Below are 20,075 nucleotides of genomic sequence, written 5' to 3' on the forward strand. Positions count from 1 at the left end.
GGCATTGGGAGAATAAATACACTTGCAGGTGAGGGGCTCAACTACTGCAAGGGGGGCTGTTAGTACCATGGATAGGGGGGAGGGGATAACTTATGGGGCAGATGTAGCCTCCCCCCTTCCGTCCATGGACTCAGATGTGAGATTTCCCAGGACCCTGCCTCCTGCGAGGTGGCTGCTGTTGGAAAGTTCCCAGGACTTAAAACACTGAGCCCAGTCACCATGCTCGGGCACCTCAGTTTATTGAGAGAGGGACTCCTGCATCCCTACAGGTTGGTCAGATGGGCTGGCCTCGCCCTGAACAGCTGCTGGGGGAGTGAGTCATTGCACACACTACAACACAGGCACATGTTTCCAGCACTACCACAGGTGCTGGGCAGGGGGCCAAGGGCCCCCTGAGGGGGAGACTGAGGAGAGGGGCAGATCAGGAAACTGGCCTTAAGAGGGTGCAGCACCCAGAGGAAAATGCTGCAAACTAAATGCTCACCCCATCCTGGGAGCTGTTGCTGTCCCCTGGAACGTGCCGAAGAGGAGCCAGCTAAACTGCTTCACTGCCCTCTGCCCGGCCGCTAAACCCACTTGAAGCCGGGGCCGTGAGCTGCATCAAACCCTAGTTGAGCGTCTTCCAAGTCTGCTTGCATTAGTAGCCTGCTGGCAAACACACGGCCCCTAACTCCAGCAAATACGGTAGTCGCTCCCTCCCTGGATGAGTCATCCCCGCCATCTTCCTACAGGCCTCCCAGATAGTGTCAGGGGGACACGGGCTGATGCCCTGTGGCTCCCTTCGCCAGGGCCACAAGTCCTGGCGCACACCAGCTGGGCTGCTGCTTCATGCAGGATGTCTATCACCCGCCCGCTGGAAGCACAGCCAGGCTCACTCCCACAAGTGGGTCTTGGGCAGGGAGACAACTCAATACATCCAGGGATTTAGCCCCAGCTGTGGGAGGGGAGTGGTGCTTAGTGGTTAGAGCATTGGGACAGGCATCCAGACTCCTGAGCTCAATCCCCAGCTCTGGGCGGAGATGGGGCTCTCGGGACTCCTGGGTTCTATCCCCAGCTCTGGGAGGGGAGTGGTGCTTAGTGGTTAGAGCATTGGGACAGGCATCCAGACTCCTGGGTTCTATCCCCAGCTCTGGGCGGAGATGGGGCTCTGGGGACTCCTGGGTTCTATCCCCAGCTCTGGGCGGAGATGGGGCTCTGGGGACTCCTGGGTTCTATCCCCAGCTCTGGGAGGGGAGTGGAGCTTAGTGGTTAAATCATTGGGACAGGCATCCAGACTGCTAGGTTCTATCCCCAGCTCTGGGCGGAGATGGGGCTCTCGGGACTCCTGGGTTCTATGCCCAGCTCCAGGAGGGGCGTGGGAGTCAGGACTCCTGGGGCCTACACTACAGCAGGACCTCAAACCTCTACTTTTTGGAAGTTCTTTAAAAAAAAAAAATCCTTTAAAAGCCCCAAATGTACTTAAAAAAAAGATACAAAAGAATCAGCTGGTTAAAAAGAGGGGAAAGACTGGGGTGTTGCTAGTCCCCTGGTAGATCCATGCTCCTAAACATGCTGCCTCCTCCCCACATCACTCACTGTGCTGGCACCTCCCCCTCAGTCCAAGATTTTGTGCTTTTACAATGGCTGTCCACACTGGAAACTAGAGTCGTGCTACAGAGCATGGGAGCGGGGCGAGGGCGGGGTGGGGGGGATCTATAGCTGGAGCTGCCTGTGTTGTCCAGGGAGGAGGAACGGGATGGGTGCCTTCGTCTCAAGGAGACTTGTTATAGGACATGTCCCTCCGCTTCCTCCACTGCAGCATCTTGAGGAGGCTGAGGCTGGCTTTGAAGAGCCGGTCGTGCTGGAAGATCATCTGGTGGAAGGTGTTCAGAGGCAGGTTCCCAGTGGGGTCGGCGTGTTTCAGGGTGGTCATGGGCGTGTAGAGGCTGTTGGTCTGGTAGCGAAAAGGCGGCTTCTCTGCCATGATCACCTTGGCCGTGTGCTGGGGAGAGCAGAGGACGGACCTGCCTGTTAGACACCTGACCGACACACCCCAGGCTTAACCCGTACCGGGGCAGATCCCCAGTTGGTATGAAATCGGGCACAGCTCCATTGGGGTCAATGGGCCACATCCCCACCTGGCATTTAATATACAGCACCTAACACAATGGGGTCCTGGGCCGTGATGGGGACTCCTAGGCATTACCATAACACACCTAATAACATACAGCACCTAACACAATGGGGTCCTGGGCCATGATGGGGACTCCTAGGCGCTACCATAATACACCTAATAACATACAGCACCTAACACAATGGGGTCCTGATGGGGACGCCTAGGCGCTACCGTAATACACCTAATAAATAACATGCAGCACCTAACACAATGGGGTCCTGGGCCACGACTGGGGCTCCTAGGCACAGCGATAATATAAATAATCATGGCTCCACTGGACTCAGTGGGCCAGATCACAAACTGGTGTAAATCAGCATCACTCTGATTACCACTTGCTGTTGGTACTGGTCGTGCCTACGAGCCCCAGCCTGGCTCAAGCCCCACTACATTGGCCACTGTATGTTATTTACTGCCTAGGCGATGGGGCCGGGGGGCAGCTGGGAGCCAGGACTCCTGGGTTCGGTTTCCAGCTCAGGGAGGGGAGGGGAGGGGAGGAGAGTGGTTAGAGCAGGGGGGCTGGGAGCCAGGACTCCTGGGTTCAATCCCCGCTCTGCAAGTCCCTTCCCTTTTCAATGCCTCAGTTCCCCCTCTCTGTAAAACAGGGATAGCTGTGCCCAGCTCAACAAAAATGCTTTTTATCTATGGATCTCGAAGTGCTGAGCGCTAACATACTTGCTTCACTGCTGGTCGCCCTGCCCTTACATAGACCCACACCCCACCCCACGCAGCAGATGGCTAGGACAGAGGCCAAGCAGCATCTCAAGGTTGAGCCCAGACATGATGTTAGCAGCCTTGGCTGCTCCAGGTGCCACCACTAGATTTACAGGTGATTAGAACCTCTGGCAAGCAGGCCCCTAGGATCTAACTACCCACCCATCCTCCCTAGGTCCCCAGTGTCAGTGTGGTTAGAGCCAAGCGCTATAGGGCTAGGAAGGGGGCAGCAGGTCACTGTGAGTGCAGGAGGGTGGGGAGATGGCTCCCTACCTCAGCCACCTCGTCCGGCGACTGCCCCAGCACCGTGAAGACTTCCTTGGAATAGGCCATGTAGAAGCCTTGGAATATATCCAGTGTCTCCTGGTCAACGGCAGACAGGTCCATGCAGGCGGCTTCTTCGTAGAGTTTCCTTTCGAACTCGGTCACCACCGGTCCGGGTTCGATCAGGCTGATGCTGGGGAGGAGCAGGAGACAGTAACACATCACAGCTCATGTAGCCAGCCAGGGCCTGGCTCCAGGCTCGTTAGGGCACACGCAGATAGGAGGTGCCATGCAGGGACAAAGCGCTGGGTCGCACAGCTTGGTGCACCACCTCCTTAGACCAGCGGGCCTTCTAGTCCAGCACCCCACCTGCTGCCCCTCCCATATCAGACCACTCACCCCTTCCTCCTTCCACCTTTCATCCACCCACTGCTCCACCCATCCATTCCTCTTTCCAGCCCTTCCTCCCTCTACCTACCCACTGCTCCCTCCCTCCTGCTCACTAAGTGGAGGTAGGAGAGCCCGCCTATCTCCATCCATTACTCCCACCAATTCTGGGGTCCCACCTCCCTGCACTGGCATCTCAGATGGCTGGGCCATACAATCCAACATCCTTACACTTGCGCCTAAGGTCCCAGCACTGCGGTTGATACCTCCCCTTCCATGCACACATGATGCACTAAGCCAACAGTGCTAGGATGCCCATGGAGCGGAGGGGAGGGAGAGGCCCTCTGGACCCCACCCCTCATAACCTCAGTGTGTCCATCCCCCTTATCTGAGCACCAGCAAAGTCAGCAGCAGTGGGGGCTGCCCAGTCATTGTAATGGATCAACGGAGTGACCAGGCACCTCCCATCCGCTCCCTGCAGCCACCTGCCTGCAACCCCTCCGAGCTTCAGACGGGGGGCGGCTGGGAATGTCCATTGCCCCCCTGGGGCTCATCTCCCCTACACAGCCGTGCCCTCGGGACTTACTTCACGCCGAACTTTAGCGCCTGCAGGGCCAAGCTCTCACAGAAACCCTCCACAGCGAACTTGGAGGCGGAGTAGATGTCGTTGAAGATGAGGCCTGGGGAGCAGAGGGGAGAGCGATTCAGCCCCCCGAGGTGAAGCAGAGGGAGGGGAGGAAGCTGGGCTGGACAAGGGTGAGGCGAGGCTCTGCTGGGAGGACCTGCCCAGAACCTGCCGAGGGGTCAGCCACTGAGGAGCTGAGACACCTGCCCGTGGTACTGACCAGAATTGTCCCACCAGCTCCTGGGGCTCCCCATCTGTCTCCTGGCTTATGTCTCGAGGCAGAGACCAGCTTCTTGCTGTGCGTTTGTACAGCGCCTAGCACAGCGGGGCCCTGGGCCATGGCTGGGGCTCCTAGGGGATACCGTAATACACCTAATAAATACCATGCAGAACCCGCACACTGGGGTCGGTGTCTCATGGCGGGTAGGAGAGCCCAGGGCTCAGGGTCCCAGCAGGAGAATGAGGAGGCAGGGTCCCATGCCGGGGGGGAGCCCAGGACTCAGTGAGGGGTCCCAGCAAGGGAAAGTGGGGAGGTCAGTGTCCCATAGGGGGCAGGCTGGGGCTCCGGCTGCTTTCCACACAGCATCCCTCCAACACACCATATCAGCAAGGTGCAGCCGGTCCCCAGGGGCACAGCCCCCTTCCCCACCCTGGTCTCACCTTGCAGCCCCAGCACGCTGCTCATCACCACGATGTGGCCCCGACGCCGGCGCTTCATGTCGGGGAAGATTTCGCGCACCAGCCGCACCAGCCCGAAGAAGTTGGTGTCAAAGAGACCCTTCATGGCAGCGACGCTCTGGCTCTCCACCGGCCCGATCATGCCCAGCCCCGCGTTGTTCACTGCAACGGAGGGGGGCGTGTGAGCCCCAGGAACCCCCCCAGGGTATGGCAGCTGCTGTAGCTCCCCCATCCCCTGGGAAGGTGAGCACGGACTGGGAGTGAGGAGCCCCACTGAGATGGCGGGGGGAGCCAGGATCCCCTTTTCCCTCCAACTCCAATCACCAAAGGCAGAGGCACAAATGGTGCATCCAGCTCTCTGGCTGGCCCCACCTGTGAGGCTCCGGATCCTTTCCTGCAGGTGGGGCGAGCCCTAGATGGGCTCATCCAAGATCATGGAGGACACCTGGCTAGATGGGCCCGTGGGTCTGATCCCATATGGTGTTTCCTTTGCTCCCCCTGAGCAGAGGCTCAGCTCTGCCGGGGAACGCATCGAGATCCCCGCTTTACGGAGCAACCCCTTCCCTGTTCAGCCGAACCCTCCACTGGGTCACCACCTGGCAAGCCCAGTCAGGCGAATGTGCGTGGGATCCTGTGTCAGCTGCCCCCTGCCCCACACAGCAACCTTAGTGCCGAAGAGCCAGCACCTGACCTCACACTTGTGGCCAGATTTTTAGTGGGGGCCAATGGGCAGGGCGAAGCCACCCAGCTCCTCCATTTACACCAGCCTCCCCTCTGAGCTCTACACCCCTTTACCAACACGTGTGTGAGCACACGACGTGCCACTGACACACCCAGGAGTTGGGGGCAGAGTGGAATAGAGACTCAGGGGGGCAAATGCAGAAGCTACCTGTAAGCGGCTGTGTAAATTACAGGCTAGAAAATGGGTGGAGTCTAAGTGGGTGGGTCCTAAAGGGGTGGGGCTTAAGTGGGCGTGTCTAAGTGGGCAGGGTCTAAGGTACCCAAGACAAGACATTCCTTAGCCTTGCTCCAGCCCCCACTCCTACGGTGCGTCTGTGGGGCGAGGGGGTAAGGGAAGAGCACAGCAGTCCCCCAACTTCCTCCCACCAGCTGTGTTCCAAGGAAGGCGGCCCACGCAGCCCCGAGAGGCTGGGCCGGCTCTCCTACCCAGCACGTCCACTCTCCGCTGGGGAATGCCCTCCACGCAGCGCCGGATGGATTCCTCGCTGGTCACATCCATCTGGCGGATTTCCAGGGTCTTGTCCAGTGCCGGCCCCGCCTGCTTCTCCAATGCCTCACGCTTGTCCAGGTTCCTCATGGTGGCGATGACTAGGCAGACAGATGGAGGGGGCAGGGGGGTTCAAACCAGCCAGGAAGCTCAGGGCCCCACTCCTGTGCTAAGCAAGCTCAGGCCTGGTTGGTGCTTGGATGCGAAACTCCCAGGGGTAAGATGGGTGCTGCAGGGTGAGGGGCTCAGTAGGGAGCATGGGGGTAGGGCTCTGTCTGCACAGACTGATGCACTAGGGGGAACTGTGCTGTAAAATCAGAGTGGGGGCTCAGTAGGGGGTGCTCTCCCCTTGCAGGCTATGCCAGTGTGGCACCAGTGGGTGCTGTGAGGCAGAACGGTGCCATTTACCTGGTCAGGGTCCGCCCCATCAGAGATTGCAGGGCAATTTTCACAGGATGCTGGATGCCCCTCCCTGCCCCACCTGTTCGCTAGTTACATTCTGCCTCCCTGGCGTCTCCCTGCAGCTTCGACTGAACAAAGCACTCTGCACGTCTTGTCCTAAACTCCTATGCAGCACAGTTGTTACACACCAGCCAAACCCTACTCCAGAGGTGACTGTATCTCCACAGTAGCTGAGCAATCTCTCCATTAACAGCTGATGTGCCCCACCGCAGAGGCAGCTGCATCTCAGCAGCAGGTGAGCAAACCCTGCATAAATTGTTCCCACACCCCATCCCATCCCAAAGGTGGCTGCATTTCAGCACTGGTTGAATGATCTCTGTATTAACAGCAGCCACATCCCACCCCAGAGGTGGCTGCATCTCAGTAGTGGGAGAAGTGATTCAGTACATAGGACTATAAAGCTCCTGGGGACAAAAGGCCATAGAAATTGTAAGATCATTATCATTTCTCTGCCCTATGCAGCACATTCCTTCACTTCTCCAGCTCTTTATAATCCTCAGCCCGATCCTCTCACCTCGGAATCTCTTCAGCTCATCTTTAGCCAGCCGGACAGCCAGAGCCAGCCCGATCCCAGAGGAGCAGCCAGTCAGCAGCACGTTCCTGCAGGACATCCCTGTCTATCTGTTCAGGCAAGAGAAGTCAGGTTCAAAGAGGGTGGAGGGAGTGGGGTCTAGTGGTTAGAGTATGATGGTTGCAACTCAGGACCCCCTGGGTTCTAGCTGCAGCTCTGGGAAGGGAGCAGAACCTAGTGGTTGGGGATGGGGGAGAATCGAGAGTCAGGACGCCTGGGTTCTAGCTGCAGCTCTGGGAAGGGAGCAGAGCCTAGTGATCAGAGGAGAGGACGGTGTTGGGAATCAAGACTCCTGGGTTCTATCCCCAGCTCTGTGGGGAAGAGTTGGGCTTAGTGGGCTGAGTGGGGGCTGGAGGTGTTAGGTGTCAGGACACAGATCTACTCAGTTGTGCCAGTCCCATCTCCCCCTTCACTGATCCGGCTGCCCTCTACGTGACCCCCCCGCCAGCCTCTGATCTCGGTCTCTTCCTAGGAGAGGATTTCCACCAGGTGAAGTGGCGCCAGCCTCAGCCCATCCCCCTCCCATGGGAGAATATGTTGTTCTATTCTGGAACCGTCTCAGCCTCTTATTCCCGCAGCCGGGGCTGGGCCCGGCTCCGCCATCAGCTCAGGGGAGTGAAGAGCCCAACCCCCGAGCACCGTAACTAACCACCCTAACCCCTGGTGTAGAGGCAGCTAGATGGGGCGCTCCTGTCACCCGGGAAGGGGGTGTTCTCATGCTGCCAGAAACCTGCTGCTGCTGCTGGACGCGGCGTCTACACCCCAGGGCTTCGGCGCGGCCGTGTCAGCATGCTTGGGAACAGGGCGGGGATTGGGGTGTGAATCAGGGCTTGCGGGTGACCCAGCTCTGCCGGAGCACGGGGGGCAAACGAGGGCAGTGGTTCAGTTTCCTGGCTCGGCCTCTGGGCAACCTTGGGCAAGGCACTGCGGCTCTGTCCCTCTTTCCCCCCTCTCTTCCTTGGTCTCTTTCGGCTGTGAGCTCTTTGAAGCACCACTGGCTCTCGTCCGGCACGACGGGCCCCCCACAATCGCAGCTGAGGTCTCTACGGGATACCATAACACCCCTAATAACCCGACAAGCTGGCCAACGTCAGGTTTCATCTGCGGATGTGTTTGACAGGCCAGACACAACAGCAGGGCCTCGTGCCAAGGCAGTCGGCAATTAATAATTAACGGGCACCAGCTCCCCATGGCAACTCCTGCCCCGGATCTCAGTTCACCAGGCTGGATCCTCACCATGGATCTCTCCCCTGACCCAGTTCAGACTCAGCAAGGCTGCTCTCAGGCCGGCCGCAGAGCTGGGTGGGGAATTATAACCAATCAAAGGGCAGAAACTGGGCTATTATTCCCCTAAGCTTTGATTTCTTTGGGGACAAAAGGCCCATCCTGCTGATCTCACCCGGCTGACAATTCCACCACAGTTGGGAAGCACAAGCAGGCGGGTACAGAGAGCTGGCAAAGGGGCCACGAGACGATTACCGAGGGGGTCAGGCCTGCGAGGAGGAGCCCCTTCTCCAGGTTTATTCTTGTCCAGTTACGCTCTCTTATAACCTACTTTTCTATTGACCGAGGCGATAAAAGCTCTTTAAAAAGGGAGCCAGAAGTTCACAGCCGACTCCTGAGCAGGTGCGATATACACAAAACAAGTCCAGTCGCTCATAAGTTGAGAGGCCCTTTAAATGCAACACTTCGAGGACGAGGAGTCCTTGTGGCACCTTAGAGACTAACACATTTATTTGAGCATAAGTTTTCGTGGGCTAATGCATGCAGTGGAAAATGCAGTAGGAAAATATATATATACACACAGAGAACATGAAAAATGGGTGTTGCCATACTCTCATTATAGTTAGTAATCAATTAAGGTGGGCTATTATCAGTAGGAGAGACAAAAAATCTTTTGTAGTGATAATTGGGATGGTCCATTTCCAACAGTTGACATGAAGGTGTGAGTAACAGTAGGGGGAAAATTAGCATGGGGAAATAGTTTTTACTTTGTGTAATGACTCATCCACTCCCAGTCCTTATTCAAGCCTAATTTAATGGTGTCCAGTTTGCAAATTAATTCCAATTCTGCAGTTTCTCGTTGGAGTCTGTTTTTGAAGTTTTTTTGCTGGAGTATCACGACTTTGAGGTCTGTTATCGAGTGACCAGGGAGGCTGAAGTGTTCTCCTGTTGATAACCGCCCACATTAATTGGTCACTCTCATTATAGTTAGTAAGGCAACATCCATTTTTTCATGTCTTCTGTGTATATATATCTGCCTTCTGTATTTTTCACTGCATGCATCTGATGAAGTGGGTTTTAGCCCATGAAAGCTTATAATCAAATAAATATGTTAGTCTCTAAGATGCCACAAGGACTCCTCATTCTTTTTGCTGATACAGACTAACATGGCTACCACTCTGAAACCTGTCACTTCTAGGACTGTAATTTTGGACTATGGGGCACCTACAAGCCAGAGCTGAGAGTGGGGTCCTCTGTCACGCACTGGTCGCTGCACAAAGTAAGAGACGGTCCCTTCCCCAAAGAATCTAAAGTGACAGGCAGACAAAGGAGAACTGGGCTCAGTTTCCACCTTTGCCACATGCAGACCTGAGGCAAGTTATGGCATACGCATGCCTCAGTTTCCCTGCCTGCAAACTGGGTACAATAATAATTCATTATACCCAGCCTTCCTCTGTGCATACTGTAAAATCTTCAGGGCTGGGACTCTCTCTCACTATATGTCTGTGCAGGATCTGGCATGATGGGGGCCCGTGTACCACCCGGCACGATGCGGGGCAGGCCCTGGTCACGGCTGGGGCTCTGTGCAAGGCCCTGATCTCAGTGCTTCTGTAATACCAACACTAACGAAATGCAGAGGGGGTGTCAGTGTTTCACCCAGGCCCGCGGGTCAGAGAAGGCACAGAACCCAGATAGGTCACCCGAACCCAGTGAGCACCAAGGGCCGATACAAACTTTACCTGACCACGCCTGGAAGAGATGGTCCAGGATGACTCAGGGGCTGTGGGCGTCTGATCCAGGTGGGATTAAGGAGGGGAGATGGTCAGCACTCAGTACAATAAACTGCTCCCTGGAAATGCATGGTTACTGCTCAAAATGGCACCATCCTCAGAGCTCTGTGTCCTTCCCTGGCTTCCCAGGAAAGCAGCAGTCACAGCAGCTGTAGCCAGCCTGACTTAATCTTGGCTTATTCTGGTGCTAGATCCTGCAGGGTCAGGCTATATATAGAAAAAGGGGCTCCCCTCTCCACAGGAAGGTCTCCGCCAGGCCTCCCCACCCCGGAAGGTGGTTCTCAGGCCAGCTCCCCAGAGAGCCACTCTGTACTGTGCTTCTAATGGACACTCACCCTGCACCCCCACACCCCCAAAGACCCCGGCTCTGCTGCAGACCCAGTTCCCAACACCCCCATTGCACTTTGCACCCCAAGTCCAGCTCCACCCAATGCACCCCCCTCCCAGGCGTCCCTAGCTCCCAGATCTTGCTCCCCAACACACCCCTGCTCTCACGGCACCCCGATCTTCCCTGCATCCCCCTGGCTTTTCCCCTTCCCCAATGCACCCCCTAGCTCCCCACTCTTCCCAGTTTATCCCTGGGTCCGCCTGGGCTCCGATCCGCGATGCACCCCGACCTTTCTTACCCCCCCATGCACCCCAATCTCCCAGCCCCCCAGGATCAGGGGAAGGCTGAGCACAAGGCGAACCCCGCTTTATCCACCTCCCCGGCCCCCCGACATGGGGAGAAGCCCCTGGCTGCCGGATTCAGCTGCCCTTGGAGCTCGGAGCCCAACCCCCCGCCTACCTGCACCGCTGCGAGCTGGGTCGCCACCAGCTCAGCCAGTCCCCGCCTCGCAGCCGCTGCAGCTACGGCTCCTTCTCCCGACCGGCCGAGGGAAACGCCCCGCGAGCCCGCAGGACGCCGGGGCTTGTAGTCCCTGCCAGCCGGCCTCCCCCGGGGCGTGGGGCAGAGCCCTGCCCAGCACCCCCCATGCCCTGCCCTTCCTGCTGCCACCCTCTGGCCATCCCGCCCCCCCCCCCGCAAGGTAACTCGGGGTGCAGGGCGGCTTGTTATGGTAGGGTCGCAGCGTGCGGATGGGGCTTTGTTATGGTAGGGTTGGAGGATGCACGTGGGCCTTTGTTATGGTAGGGTCGGAGCCTGCTGATGGGGCTTTGTTATGGTAGGGTCCGAGCATGCACGTGGGCCTTTGTTATTGTAGGGTCACCTGTGCAGTAGCTTGTTATTACAGGGTTGGAGCCCGCCGCTGGGGCTTTGTTATTGTAGGGTTGGAGGATGCGCCTGAGGCTTTGTTATGGTAGGGTCACCTGTGCAGTAGCTTGTTATTGTAGGGTTGGAGCATGGACACGGGGCTTTGTTACTGTATGTGGCTCATGACAGCTGAGTCGCTGCTGCCCTTGATTCATTTTTATCTGTGCACTTTATTTTGAAGTAGCGAAGCTTTGAAGCATTTGTCTGAGGTGTTTTTTGAGGTTTGGGCCATTTTGTTGTGCAGTTCCAAACAGCTGTTCCCCAGGGCTGATCTGCTGTCCATTTATGCATCTTGTAGGGGAGAGATAGCTCAGGGGGTTGAGCATTGGCCTGCTAAAGCCAGGGTGGTCAGTTCAGTCCTTGAGAGGGTTATTTAGAGAACTGAGATAAAAATCTGTCTTGGGACTGGTCTTGCTTTGAGCAGGGGGTTGGACTAGCTGACCTTCTGAGATCCCTTCCAAGTCTGATATTCTGTGAATGAAATTGCACAGCATTAACATGTGCCTGTAGTGACCATGACCAGCTAACATTTCCAAACACAACATGCTGGGTCTTGTGTGGTGTGAGGTCCTCCGTGTTCTGACCCCAAAAATGCTTTTGAGATACAAAAAAAGTTCAATTATAAATACTTTAAAATAATAAAGGGGGACCCTGCAGAACTGCAGTATGTCTCCTACCACTTAAATCAGCTTCTGGACCACATGACTGGAGGATAGGGAATGTGATGCCAATTTTTTTAAAAGGCTCCAGAGGCGATCCTGGCAATTACAGGCCAGTAACACTAACATCAGTACCAGCAAATTGGTTGAAACTAAGGTAAAGAACAGAATTGTCAGACACATAGATGAACATGATTTGTTGAGGAAGAGTTAACACGGCTTTTGTAAATGGAAATCATGCCTCACCAATCTACTAGAATTCTTTGAGGGGATCAATAAACAAGAGTGATCCAGTGCATATAGTGTACTTGGACTTTCAGAAAGCATTTGACAAGGTCCCTTGTCAAAGGCTCTTAAGCAAAATAAGCAGTCATGGGATAAGAGGGAAAGTGCTCCCATGAACTGGTTAGAAGATAGGAAAAAAGGGTAGGAATAAGTGGTCATTTTCAGAACGGAGAGAGGTAAATAGTGATGTTTCCCAGGGATCTGTACTGATGCCTGTGCTGTTCAACGTATTCATAAATGATCTGGGGAAAGCTGTAAATAGTGAGGTGGCAAAGTTTGCAGATAACTATCATGAGTAATTTTGTAAATCCAAAGCTGACTGCAAAGAGTTACAAAAGGATCTCACTAAACTAGGTGACTGGACAACAACATGGCAGATGAAATTCAATATTGCAATGCACATTGGAAAATATAATCCCAACTATACATATAAAATGATGGGATCTAAATTAGCTGTGACCACTCAGGAAAGAGATCTTGGAGTCATCGTGGATAGTTATCTGAAGAAATCCACACAGTGTGCAGCGGCAGTCAAAAAAGCGAACAGACTGGTAGGAATGATTAGGAAAGGGATAGATAGCAAGACAGAATTATCTTAATGGCACTACATAAATCCATGGTACACCCACATCATGAATAATGTGTGCAGTTCTGGTCACCCCAACTCAAAAAAAGGTGTATTAGAAGTGGAAAAAGTGCAGAGAAGGGCAACAAAAATGATTAGGGGTGTGGAGCAGCTTCCGTAGGAGAGATTAAAAAGTCTAGGACGGTTCAGCTTAAAAAAGCAACAGCTAAAGGGGGATAAACTACAGGTTTCTAAAATCTGGAATGGTGTGGAGAAAGGAAATAAGGATGTGTTATTTATTCCTTCACATAACAAAAGAATCAGGGGGTCACCCAATTAAATTATTAGGCATCAGGCTTAAAACAAACAAAAGGAAGTACTTTGTCACGCAACACACGGTCAACCCGTGGAACTTGTTGCCAGGGGAGGTTGCAAGGGCCAAAACTATACCTGGGTTCAAAAATGAATTGATTAGTTTATGGAGGTTAGGTCCATCAATGGCTATTAACCAAGACAGTCAGGGACCAAGATGCTCTGGGTGTCTGTAAACCTCTGATTGCCCAATGCTGGAACTGGGCAACAGAGGATGGTTGGAAGCATCTGGCAGAGGCCACTGTCAGAAGACAGGATACTGGGCTAGATGGACCGTTGGTCTGACCCAGTATGCTATTCTTATGGTCTTAGGAACAATTTCCCTGCTCACTGCCGTTCTGGGATATGGCTGGAGCAAGGGCCAGAACCAGCTCAGTGAGGAGCCGTCCACATGGGGGCTTCGTATCCCACAATTCCTGGAAACCCTGAGCTAGACAGCAGTCTAGGCCCCCGATTCCCTGTTCTGGCTGAGATCCATTCACCACTAGCATCAGGGCAGAGGCAGAGGTGGGTTTACACCATTTTTGCCCCTTCCCGCATAGTTTACAGCAAGCTTGAGGCTACTCTAACTTACACACTGAACAGCCACCAGAGCTTCCCTGCAGTTATGTGGAGCACAAGTGTGGCCCTTGGCCTGAGGGGCATGGCCAGGGCCAAGGGGGTGTGGCTAGCACACCACTCTAATCTGGACAGCTGTTTTGCTAGTTTTTCATGCTGGCCACTCCACCTTGACCACATCCCCTATGTCAGGACCTTCAAGGAGTTAGCAGTTCAGGCAATGCGCTCTGCCAGGAGAGATCTCTCAGCGTTATGGTCCCTTTACTTTGCAACAGCGGCATCAAAGGGCAAGTGAGAATCAAGCCTCTGGATCATGGAAGGCTTTAAACAAACCGCCTCTTGCTGAGATGTGCCCGTTCCGAGCAAAAACCAACCAGACTGCTCCGCAAAGCAGCACGGGAGGGTCCTTTGCCTATTACCACAGAGATTGCTTAGGGTTGTTGGATTGCAATCGGAGCACAGATGTACCGAGGCTGGGTCCGTGCTCAGGAATCTTAGCCAAAATGTTCCCCCTTCGTCTTTCTGTTGCGTGAGAAGGGCTGGGCACGGGACGAGCTTGGTAATGAAATAACCCGTATTTCTTATATCATCACTGGAACTCAGACATGTCATGCTCTTTAATGGGTTTATCCTCAACTGCCTGGGAGGCCGTGCTGTCTTCCCTGTTGTTCAGCGGGGGAACCGAGGCACAGAGAGGCCATGTGACTTGCCCAGGGGTCAGAGGAGGAGAGAGGAGGGAATTAAATCCAGGGCTCCCACCGCCTAGGTCCATACTTTAATCACTAGACCATCATCATAAGAACATAAGAACGGCCGTACCGGGTCAGACCAAAGGTCCATCTAGCCCAGTATCTGTCTACCGACAGTGGCCAATGCCAGGTGCCCCAGAGGGAGTGAAACTAACAGGCAATGATCAAGTGATCTCTCTCCTGCCATCCATCTCCATCCTCTGAAGAACAGAGGCTAGGGACACCATTCTTTACCCTTCCTGGCTAATAGCCATTTATGGACTTAGCCACCATGAACTTATCCAGTTCCCTTTTAAACATTGTTATAGTCCCAGCCTTCACATCCTTCCTTGTCTATACAGAGAAACTGACTGGAGAAGCTCCTGTGGATGCTCAATTCCAGACCAGAAGTCACTTTATTCTGCAAGTATTAGGGTGCTTCTAATGAAGATTTATTCCAGGCTATTTTAAATTATTTATATGATCACAGCACCCAGGACCCCACCGTACCAGGCGCTGTACAATGAAATGACAGTCTCTGCCCCAAAGATCTTACAATCTAGAGCGTCTATAAGGTGCCACAGGATTCTCTGCTGCTTTTACAGATCCAGACTAACACGGCTACCCCTCTGATACAGGGCATTAAGTTTCCCTAGTGTTATAAGGGGCCTGGAGTCAGTCTAGAACAGGCCATGAAATAAATCTCCCCTACTGGGTGCTGAGAGTCATTTCCCTGCTGCCGCAAAACTTTATTCACATTCGGGATAAAACAGGTACAAACCCAGACAGATGCCTCAGGATTGCTCCCTTGGGAGGCACAAAGTTTCTGCATTGAGGATTCTGGGGGGGCAAGGGAGGTCATTGCAACACGGGTTGTTCAAAGGAGTAATCAGTTCAGTTCAGGGACCGTTGAAGTGTGCCACAGTGTAAGGAAATGACAGAGCCCTTGGATATCTCAGAGGTGGGGACGACCCGCACACGATACGGTTCTGTTCTCTGTCCTCTGTGTCCAGAGAGCTTGGATCAATGTCTCTCAAAATTGCAGAGTAGGGGGTATTACAAGGATCAGTCGAGGGTTACGGAAGACAGCAGTGTCATGAGCTCTGTGTGTCCACTGCTGCCCTCTGCTGGATGGAATTTGAACTGCATAGCTGTGTGTCAAGCCCTATGCTATGAGCAGCTGAAGGAGATTCTCCTGCAGATCCAGAGGCAGGGGACTGCATGCAGAAGGGTGTGAGTCCTACCCCTGCTTCTGTGAAATGTATAGAGGGTCTGCCGTGACTCCAGTTTACACTATAGATGGGGTTATGAGGGAGATCTCCCCACAGATAGGGGGACAGCTGGTGATGACATTCCTGGGTCCTTATCTTCTTGGTCTATGAAGGGCAGCCATTTGTCACCATGTGTTGGGCAAACACCTCCAGCCCCTTGCAGAGGGCCTGGAAATGTCCCTGCTGGCATTCCAGGGGGTTTGGCCACAGCTCAATCCAGGAACCGCTCCCGAGCAAGTACGCCATCCTAGGAGAGAGAGCAGGAGGAAACGTTAACACAGCCCTTGGGGGGTGACCCTGCATGTCCAGGGTATAGCCTGGCAGAGATCACAGGGCACTAAGGAGAACCACCCCCCATTGTTAGTATGGGAGCACTTGGCTCAGGGCCCCGCTGTGGCTGGCTGCCACACAGAGCGTCCCTGCCCCAGACAGCTCAGGAACTGAGGCATAGAGATGAAGTGACTTACCCAAGATCACATAGGGTCAGTGGCAGAGCTGGAAATTGAACCCACTTCTCCTGAGTCCCAGCCTAGTGCATTAACCATCAGCCCACCCTTCCCCCTCCTCATAAACCTCCTGCCTCTCCAGGAGCCTGCTGGAGACTCACTCAGTCTTCACGTCCCACAGGTCACTGCTGAGGCCCCAGATCAAGTAGCTCCTGTTCTCCAGCAGGTTCAGGGTCGCCTTGCAAGCCACTGGGCTGATAAATCGACGGGTCTTCCCCTGAATGCTTTGCTCTGTCCCTTTAAAAAAAACAAAAAAAAGCCAGCGATGCCCTATGAGCATGGAGAGCAGAATGATCGCTGGTGACAGATCAGCGAACAGGAGCCAGACCCATTGCAGAAGAGTCTGATCTCAGTTAAACAGGTGCCAATCCAGAGTGACTCTTGATTTCAAAGTGGTCTCTTTTAGTTTGACATGTGCTCAGAATCTGTCTCCATGGGGTCGCTCTGGATTGACATTTGGAGGCTAGGTCCATCAATGGCTGTTAGCCAAGATGGTCAGGGATGCACCCCCTGCTCTGGGTGTCCCTAGCCTCTGACTGCCAGAAGCTGGGCGTGGACAACAGGGGATGGATCACTCGATTAATTCCCTCTGAAGCACCTGGCATTGGCTACTGTCGGAAGATAGGATATTGGGCTAGATGGTCCATTGGTCTGACCCAGTATGGCTCAATTCTTATGACATCAGGGCAGGTGAGCTCAAAATCCCTGTCAGTGGAATCACACTGGATTTATGCTGGTGTAAATGAGATCAGAACCTGGACTCCTGTGTCTTGTTGGAAAAAGCCTGCCATGATCACAAGACATGGACTCACAGTCCTTTAAATAGGGGGCGTTTATTACAGGAAACAATCACAGACTCTAAAAAACTGGCTTGCATAGAGCTTGACACACAGCTTTGTCTCTCTTGTTTACCAGTGTCCACGTGCTGTCTGGGACTTTTCAGTGCACAGCGACAGCAAGTGACTGAAATATATACTGCAAGTAAACATGCTGCAGGTTTGATATATAGGCTGGGATTTTCAAAGGAGCCAAAGGGATGTAGGCGTCCAAATCACACTGAATTGAGTGTCTAACTCCCCTAGTCATCTTTGAAAACACGCAGCTAAATGGGATGAAAGAAGCAGCCAGTTCAGGGCCCGCATCACAAAGGAGGCTGGCTGCCTCTCAGGCAGGGGTAACGCTAATCAACATTTTTTTAACAGAGCAAAATACCGTTTTGTTGAAATCAAGAGGAATGTGTCGATTCAGACAAAAGTTTGTTTAAAAAAAACGTTGAAAAGAAGTGTTTTGATTCAGCCAAAATCCTCCACTTTGACCATCTGGTACTGGAATATTGAGATTTTTTGGTTAGAAAATTATTTTATTTTCTACTAGAACATTTGGAAAAGTCGAGCTCAGAATGGAAGAGTTTGATTTGATCGCAAAGGAACGTTTCTGCTGACTGAATCAAAATTTCATTTAGCAGGAAGTTTCAGTTTTTGGCTTTGTTCTGATCTTTGTTCCAAAGACAGCTTTTAGAAATATCGACCTCCCCTGAGGAGCCCCTGGTAGGCTCAGGGTGCGGGGAGCTGTTATGAGACTACCAAGGTTGAAGCTGACAGCTAAAAGCCCCCGGGAGGAATGCGGAGGCAGTGCCCACCCTGGGGATAACTGGAGCATTGATCAGTCTGGAGTGTTTTCTAGCGTGACGTGGTCTCGGGGACGAGCAAGGCTGTATTTCACAACGCCTCTGATGACATGATGGGCATTGGTAGAGCTGATGGGGGGAACACAGGGCTGGAATAGCAGGGGGGCTGTGGGGTGGGATTAAGGCGCATCAGCAGAGCTAGTTAGAGGGAAGACGAGGCGTGGCATGGCCAGTACTGGGTTTACAGTGATGCTGGGCTAACACTGAGGGGGCCCTGGCACCTGGACCATGGTCCGACCCACCTCTTGCTCCTCTCCGCCCCCCTCATGTGGCGGTGGGTGGAGCCTTGGAGGGAAGAGAGCGAGCAGGGGTGGGGCCTCAGTGGGAAGGGGCTGAGTGGGGGTGGAGCAGGGGACAGGGCCAAGGTCTGGGTGCCAGGGCCCACAAAAGATTAATCTGGCCCTGGAGATAGCAGGGGGTCCAAGGCACATGACTGATGGTGAAAGGAGAGCCCAGGGCTGGGCTAGCAGGGGGCTGGGGGTCAGGATGGAGGAGCACTGGCAGAGCTGTAGGGCGGGGGAAGCCCAGGGCTGGGCTAGCAGGGGGCTGTGGGTCAGGATGGAGGGGCACTGGCAGAGCTGTAGGGCGGGGGAAGCCCAGGGCTGGGCTAGCAGGGGGCTGGGGGTCAGGATGGAGGGGCACTGGCAGAGCTGTAGGGCGGGGGAAGCCCAGGGCTGGGCTAGCAGGGGGCTGGGGGTCAGGATGGAGGGGCACTGGCAGAGCTGTAGGGCGGGGGAAGCCCAGGGCTGGGCTAGCAGGGGGCTGGGGGTCAGGATGGAGGGGCACTGGCAGAGCTGTAGGGCGGGGGAAGCCCAGGGCTGGGCTAGCAGGGGGCTGTGGATCAGGATGAAGGGGCACTGGCAGAGCTGGGGGGTGCCCAGGGCTGGGCTAGCAGGGGCTGCAGGTCGGGAGTGAGGGGCACCGGCCGAGCTGGGGGAAGCCCAGGGCTGAGCTAGCAGGGGCTGTGGGTCAGGATTGAGGGGCATCAGCTGAGCCGGGATTGGGGGGGAGCCCAGGGCTGAGCTAGCAGGGGCTGTGGGTCAGGATTGAGGGGCATCAGCTGCATGGACTGACTTCAGTAGAGCCCCCCTGAAATGTGCAGTTCTCAGCTGGTGCTATGTCCTCCGTCGTTTTCAAGGAGCACTAAATTCACCTCCCAGATGTACAGAAATAAAACGCAGGTGAAAAGCCCGAGTGCAGAAGCAGGGGCTGGGGGGCGGGGAGCAGCATTGCACCCTGTAAAGAGGACAGCCTGCACACAGGGTGAGACGCGGGCAGACGTTCACAGCAAGGGCCTTTACCTTCCTTAATGACCTGCACGATCCTCATGGTGAAGTAATTGTACATCCCGTTCTGCTGTACCTTCACCAGCTGAGCTTTATAGACTGCGGGAGAAGATGGGAGTCAGAGATCTGTTCAAAGCCCAAAGGGGCCATCACGACCATCTAGGCTGATCTACAGAATACAAGCCAGACGCCACGGTGACGGGGGTGCCTGCAGGGGACTGGACTTGACGACCCAGAGGGTCCCTTCCAGATCTGTGTCTTACGGGATAAGAACCTATATAGAATAGAATCAAATCCCACCCATTTGGGCAAAGAGACACCACCAGTCATCATCTATAACCCCACTTGCTCAGCGCTTGGCTGCTTCCTAGACCAGTGGGGGTGTGGGAATGTAGGGTCCTACATCAGTGGGTCTCAGGCACTAAAGGGGAACCTGCAGGTGGGGGCGGGAATGGGCTTGACCCAGGTTTTCTTGCTGTGTAAAAGGCCTGGGGGAAGATGCATGATGAATTCAGACTCTTTTTCCCCCCACCAGAGGCCTCTGTGGTTGCCTGGAGAGCAGATTTCCCAGGCATGGCTGTCTTCAGTCTAACTGGGAAGAGGGAGTGGGTTTTATTCAGACTGTTCAAAACTCAGTGGGTTTTAAATATTTAACTTAAATAGCTGAGCAACAGGTGGGAAAAAAACACTTGTTAAAAAAGTTTGGCCACCCATTTCAGATAAATAGGTGTGCCTAGGTCTTATCATCAGTAGATCTCAAACTAGGTCAGTATCGTTATCCCCATTTTATAATTGGGAAAACCGAGGCACA

The 20,075-nt window shown here is 54.2% G+C and overlaps 2 protein-coding genes across 3 annotated transcripts in view; both read right to left on the reverse strand.

Moving 5' to 3' along the window:
• Positions 1-222: 222 nt before the first annotated feature.
• Positions 223-10,983, reverse strand: LOC116826571 (retinol dehydrogenase 8-like). 2 transcript variants are annotated; one of them, XM_032783373.2, is made up of 7 exons: positions 10,883-10,983; positions 7,025-7,131; positions 5,988-6,149; positions 4,803-4,982; positions 4,104-4,197; positions 3,140-3,323; positions 223-1,981 (listed from the first exon to the last, which is right to left on the reverse strand). In XM_032783373.2, exons 2-7 carry the CDS (start codon positions 7,119-7,121, stop codon positions 1,751-1,753), a joined length of 948 nt encoding a protein of 315 aa, XP_032639264.1. In that variant the 5' UTR covers positions 7,122-7,131; positions 10,883-10,983; the 3' UTR covers positions 223-1,750. The 2 variants fall into 2 exon arrangements, with proteins under 2 accessions (XP_032639264.1, XP_032639269.1); XM_032783378.2 differs by having other exon boundaries at positions 7,025-7,127; positions 10,883-10,955.
• Positions 10,984-15,652: 4,669 nt separating this feature from the next.
• Positions 15,653-20,075, reverse strand: part of LOC116826585 (A.superbus venom factor 1-like) — a 47,334-nt gene continuing 42,911 nt past the window's right edge. The window contains exons 39-41 of the mRNA XM_032783391.1: positions 19,280-19,363; positions 16,393-16,528; positions 15,653-16,032 (exon numbers count right to left, since the gene is read on the reverse strand). Coding sequence (XP_032639282.1) covers positions 15,891-16,032; positions 16,393-16,528; positions 19,280-19,363 — 362 coding nt within the window. The 3' untranslated portion in view covers positions 15,653-15,890. The remainder of the gene's footprint in view (positions 16,033-16,392; positions 16,529-19,279; positions 19,364-20,075) is intronic.

This window comes from Chelonoidis abingdonii, chromosome 26 (genome assembly GCF_003597395.2).
Source record: "Chelonoidis abingdonii isolate Lonesome George chromosome 26, CheloAbing_2.0, whole genome shotgun sequence".
Classification (NCBI taxonomy): domain Eukaryota; kingdom Metazoa; phylum Chordata; order Testudines; family Testudinidae; genus Chelonoidis; species Chelonoidis abingdonii.